We start from the raw sequence: 6,000 nt of genomic DNA, 5'->3' as shown, positions 1-6,000 counted from the left end.
GTCCTTTTTCTCAAACGGCCTTTTGCAAATCAGTACTCAGAATATCTCTGGTGTACACTAATTGTCTCTTTTTTACTTTTCTAATTCTACTGTTAGTAGTACTTGTCGTATGCGTCAACGTAAATATTAAACTATGTTTTAGCAGCATTTAAGATTTTTGTTTCTATATATTGGATGATTCTGATTCAATATGTAGATTGTTTTTATATATTGGAAGAGAATCTATTTAATGAAAAGCTTTATCTAAAAGCTGATCAAATTAACATAATATAGAAAACTAAAGTCAGCTGTAGACAGCACAAATGGTTTTTTGAAACATTTGCTGAAAGTTCCTTTATATAAAAGTAATTGTGTGATTATGCTTCAAATCAATGGGTCCCCAGCCATTCTCGTGCAGCATAGTGCGGGACCGAAATCTACCCCTGTGAACGCTCTCAGCGGCTGAGCGCCGATGAGTGGTTTTGCGTGTCTCAGCGCTTTGGCTCACCGCGACGACGGTCAGTGCTCGGAACGTTCGCCAGCAGCGTTTAGTATTTTTTGAATCAGTCAGTATTTAGTTGTCGTCGAGAGCGCTATTGGTTGTGTGTAGAGGGAAACCCGACAGTCGCGTTTTATCGACAGAAGTGAAGCAAAAAAGTGCAGAGGAGTATCGCATACGCCAAAAGGCAAACGAAAGAGCAAAATAAAAAAAAACCCGAAAGCAAGCAGGCAGTATCAAGGCAGCATCACCCAGCATCAGCAAATCGAAACAACAGTGTGTATCCATGTGGTGAAAATAGATATAGTTAAGCCAAAAAACGCGAAACCCGGGGGTCGGGGTGTCAAGCGCTGGGAAGTGAAATATCAGAACCGAGCAGCCGACCAGGGTGTGTGGGAGTTAAATAGAATAGGGCGAAAAACAGATTATAGCATCTCTTGGCAAAAGGCGATAGGATGGGAAGAGGCGGCAATACCAGCGGCAATTGCACTACCAGAGCAGGTGACGGCAGTACTCGCACACTGTCCACTGCAGTAGCGCAATTAACAAACCGTTCCTTCACCAAAGGCAGCAGTAAAATCGAACGCCAAACTGTCGCTTCGAGCTAAATAAAATAATCTCCTTCAATTGACCCCGTTGTGCGTACCGTGTGTCGGAGCCGTACAGTTTTTTTTAAAGTGTCCCTTTAACAAATCTACCTTTACTATAGCAGCCCATTTTACATATTGCTGTCGTCCGTGTGCATGTGTGCGTTTTTATATGTAGCCTCTGGTGCCAAAGTTCTGAAATTACGAATATTCGGAAGTCTTTCCCTGTTGGCTGTTTGCTGTACTTGTTGCCTACCATATGTCCTTGTGTTACTATTCACTTGTTCCTATGGTAGCCTTGGGGTTCATCCGTATGCAGCATCCGTATTGTTTTATTAGAATTTCGCAAATTGGGTCGTGGAAAGACACTTGCCTAGACATTTATCCTATTTCTAGGTGAATGTGTAATAAAGTGCGTTTTAGTGCGTATAGGGACGCGTGTGTGTGGTTTGTGGTGTTTGTGTGAGAGTGTGGCCGGGAGTTTGAACTCGCATGCCTGCCTTTAACCTTACAGTTCACACCTTGATACACGCTCGTGGATGTTAATTTTTAAGTGACCACTATCATTCGACAAGTGATCTTTTCTTTTCATCGAATGGTTCATTTTTGATACATATTAATAAGTTTGGAAGGTATATGAAAGGTACTTGTAAAATTCAATGGCATTATAAGGTATATTGGATTAACGTGTCAGGTGTAATGAATTAGTGTAAACTACATATTCAATAAATATATTTTAACCACTTTAACCGTTACTAATACACAAGGTGTGAAATAAACCAAAATCACATTATTGCAAAGTCTCTACAGTTTAAGCTTTCCATACAAAACATCGTTACGCGATTGTTGATAGGGAATGGTGGCATGCGTTTTAAAACGGACGAAATAAAGAAGAAGGTAGCAATCGATCGATCTTTACCATGGTGAAGTAGCTCCCGGCCAAAAAGCAGTGTGCCTGAAATAAGAGCGAGAGTTTGTGTGATAGTATGCAGCAATAAAAACCTGATACAGAACGTTCAGTTAGTGTCCGTGCGTATGAAAAATACGTGGCATACGTGACCCCAGTATAAGGAAGAGGTCAAGTAAGCTGCAGATTGGTCCAGCCAGTCTTTCGCAATCCATGCTAGCGTAACACACTGCCAAACCGTGTATTGGGACCAAGTGAGAAGCAAGCATACAAATACACGCCCGAGAGAAACGAAAAGAACTGCGAAAACTGATCATTCGGTTAGTAGTGACGTTCATTGAACCCTTGTGCCTATCCCTGAGAAGAATATTGTCGCCTGTTTTAGTAGTCGGAGATGTGATATCGAAAAAAAGGAAACAAATAATAGCTCAGGAAACGCACTGGTGTACACCTATCATTATTGATCGGCCATCGTGAAAAAGTTAAGGGCAGGTAAAAGCACCTTCATGATTTAGGTAGAGAGAGAGACGGTTTAACGCTTCAATATTGCTGCATATTGTGGACTGTGCTTGGCTCGCTACAGTAAAAACAGGGCGTCAAAACGTCAAATGCCAACACAGTAAATCGATTCTTCCGTATCATCGATTTTGTGCCTAGCTTTAAGTCATACATTTTTATTTCCTTTTTCTTCCGCTCTCTTCCTGCCTGTCTCTCAATTTAAACACAAAGACACACGGGTAATCAAATGCAGGTAGTTCGCGTGCGTTTGTGGCAGTTGCACCCAAATCGGGCCCGCAGTTTAATCGAATAGCAATCGAAGTAGGCTAGTGAAGTAAAGTTTCCCGTGCGAATTTGTGCGTACTTTGTTTGTTTAGTTGATAGACAGTTTTTGGGCATCGGCATCGCATTGACGCTTCTAAAGATTCCCTATTGGGGAATTTACAAAAAATAGTAATAATTAGAAAACAGGAAGTAATGAAATAAAGTGAGTTGATGGTGTAGTGGTGGTAATTAGACAAATTAGACGGCGAATATGGATTGAGTGTAGTACACGACCACAACTTTCAATTGACCCCAATCTTAGTGTCGAAATCTAACAACTTTTCCATGTTGCAGTTTCAGATTCCAGTGGATAAGCCGACCGGTGAGCAGTGGTGTGACAACCTCGTTTGCCCTCAGACGATCAGCTGCCAGGTGCAACACATCCAGCAGTGGTAGTAGTTGATAGTAGTACCCGCAGTAGTGTGCGCGTGTGCGTGTGTGCGTGTGTGTAGTGTGCGTACGCGTGGTACGAACGAAAGCAAGGACATCCAGCATCCCCAGACCAAAGTGCTCTCATCCCCACAACGAGTCGGGACTCAACATTAAAGTGCTCGCGTATCGATCATTTTCATTGGACGCGAGTAACTCACTCGTTACGGCATAAACGCCGATCGATCATCCCATCGATCCGGTGCACCTATTAGCCGAACCAAACCAACGGGTAACCAGTGCGTGCGCGTGAACGAAACAAACATCTACCCCTTCGACTAGTCCCGTGCCGCTCGGTCGCGCTTTGTGCCCGCACGGTGGATCGTCGCCTTCCCAATTTGGCGTTATTTTATTTCGTTTGATTTTTGGTTGTTGTTGCGTGGCCGCCACGGATATCCGCAAGTGCAAGTGCAACGGCGTGTTACCCCGCCGGCAGGTCTGGAGCTAAGGAAAGAAAGTAGGAAGAAGAGAAAGAAGCAACCGGTTTAGAATTCGCGAGTGAAAACGCAGCAAATAGTAGGCAGCGGCAGCAGCCAGCAGCCAACCTACACACGCTAATTTGCCGTCGTTGCGGAAGCTGCGCTGTGTGCGTGTGTGCACCATTTGCTTATTTGCGTGTGTATCGAACCGTTGTGCAGCGCGCGGATAGTTAGCAGCAGCGTGGTGCGTCCCCGTGTTCGTGTGCGCGCGCTTGTGTGTGTGTGTGTGCCATACACTGTAGTAGACGGCCAACTGCCCCGTCCATCTATTCTTTTTTCCCGTGTGGTGGATCAGCGGAAAATTGGTTTTCATGATATCTGCTTGGATAAATCCCTATAATGAGAAGGTACGTGTATGTAGTTGATAGTGTACTTTGTATGGGTAGCTTATGATCCCGTTGTGCGCGGGGTAGAAGCCGTTTTGGGGCTAAAATACACACGCCGGCTGTTGCCATATGGTTGAAGATGGTACACACGTGGCCGTGTGTATTTTGTGATGCGTAGGCTACTACGATGTCTAAGCATTTCGCACGACGAATTAGTATGAATATTTAATAATCTGGACTATTAAGGGTGGATGATGAATACAAGGGGTGGCCCGGTGACATGATGGTAGCGACGCCGGTCTTCACACGACAGGACCCCGGTCCAAAATCTCATCCGGACCCATCCACCGTAGTAAGGACTTGACGATGATCCAGTGACGTTGTAAAATAAGTCTAATAAGCCAGAAATGGGAGGCATGACCTAGCTGGCCGTTACGCCAAGTAGAGAGAGATGAATGCAAATACGTTTATGTTATTTTATTTTCACTATTTATTTCTCTTCTCCTTTTATGTGATTTTTTAAAAGAACAACTATTTCATAAATTGAATAAGTGTAACTATTTGAGATTTGAAAGTATTGAAGTCTTGTAAGTTATAAACCAAATTAGTATAAGCACAAAAAATGGATTTTACATGACTTTCTTGGGAGCGCTTTGAACAAATAACGACTCACAAAGATTTCGTAAAAAATATCGAAGTTTAAAAATGTTAAAAATTTTGAATGAAGAAAATTGAATCTAGATCTTATTAGAAGCAAATTTACCCTAATGCAAAACAAAATGGTGGAAGTGTAAAGTAGGAAAATCGGAACATTTATTACTTCGTTACTATTCATTGTATAGTAAAGAAAAATTCACGTAAAAAATGATCGTATTAAATGATCTGTTAGCGATACGCTCGCATTCCTTGTTGCGTAGCAAAATACATATTTATGTGTAAAATAAAAAAAAAACTATAAAAGTTTACGATAAGTACCAGTTAAAAATTAATAAATAATCAGTAATTGGTAGTGATAGTTACTGAAGAATAATTATTGAAAGGTTCACAGGTCTCCAAGATATTCTGTGCGCTGATTTGCATAGAAGTTCCATTGCGTAGTTGATTATTAATGCATGCGTTAGCTTCTCCGACCGTATCTTCGATATTTATCGGTCAATTAATACGAGACATTTATTAAAATATGAGACATTTATTAGATATTTCAGAAAACCCAAAAATCCGAGGAATTGCATTAACATTGTGTTTCTGTTTATTCAACCTACTGCTTGTATCTCTACTCTTTAAAAATTTGAAAAGCGGTACTAATGTGCTATCAGAGATCAAATGCATATCCCCCGACCGTGGAGAGCATGGGCAAAGCGTTATTATATTCATCACTCGCAACATTGCCCGTATTGCTAAATCAACTCCAATATTGGTGCAATAATTTCTCCGACCAAAACCGTACGTAAAATGGTTACGGTGCAATGTGGGAGCGCTATATGATAAGAGAAGAATGCCGCAAACATCGCGTTCACCTTGCGCTTCCCTTGCGTGCTGCCCACCACGTGCGTTTTTCGGCGAACTGCAGCTAGTGTGTAGTTTCATTTTCTCCAGCAGCCAAGTTTTCCGCAAATGAGTGATACGTGAGTCAAAAAAAAAGAGGAGCGAGAGGGTGGAGTAAGTACAGAAGAAATAGAAATTGAAAAGAAAAATCAACAGTACACGTGCTCTGCTTGGGATGCGGGCCTGTGCGCGCGCGCGCGCACACAATCCAGCGCGAATGCGCGTGACCGCGTGCTCATACGCAACCGCGTTTTTCGCGTGCTGCGCGTAGAGAGTGCGGAGCGTTGAGAAAGAAGTAAAAGACGAGGAAAGGTACAGATCAAATGAAGGAAAACTCTTTCCAAGTGATGTGTAGCAAAAAAAGGAAAAGAAAAGATCACAAATACAACGGAACGTTAAGGAATCCCGTACGATGGGTACAGCTGGA

At 42.5% G+C, this 6,000-nt stretch overlaps 1 protein-coding gene across 3 annotated transcripts in view; it reads left to right on the top strand.

Moving 5' to 3' along the window:
* Positions 1-565: 565 nt before the first annotated feature.
* Positions 566-6,000, top strand: part of LOC128304180 (terminal nucleotidyltransferase 5C) — a 50,492-nt gene continuing 45,057 nt past the window's right edge. The window contains exons 1-2 of one of the 3 annotated variants that reach the window (XM_053041337.1): positions 566-754; positions 3,089-4,049. In XM_053041337.1, the coding sequence (XP_052897297.1) occupies positions 4,014-4,049 (36 nt within the window). In that variant the 5' untranslated portion in view covers positions 566-754; positions 3,089-4,013. Of the gene's footprint in view, positions 755-2,242; positions 2,293-2,819; positions 2,958-3,088; positions 4,050-6,000 lie in introns of those variants that run through there. The other 2 variants (XM_053041338.1, XM_053041339.1) reach the window with 2 other exon arrangements.

This window comes from Anopheles moucheti, chromosome 3 (assembly GCF_943734755.1).
Source record: "Anopheles moucheti chromosome 3, idAnoMoucSN_F20_07, whole genome shotgun sequence".
Classification (NCBI taxonomy): Eukaryota; Metazoa; Arthropoda; class Insecta; order Diptera; family Culicidae; genus Anopheles; species Anopheles moucheti.
The sequence above is the reverse complement of the archived record's forward strand: the minus strand, read 5'-3'. Positions and strand labels throughout refer to the sequence as shown.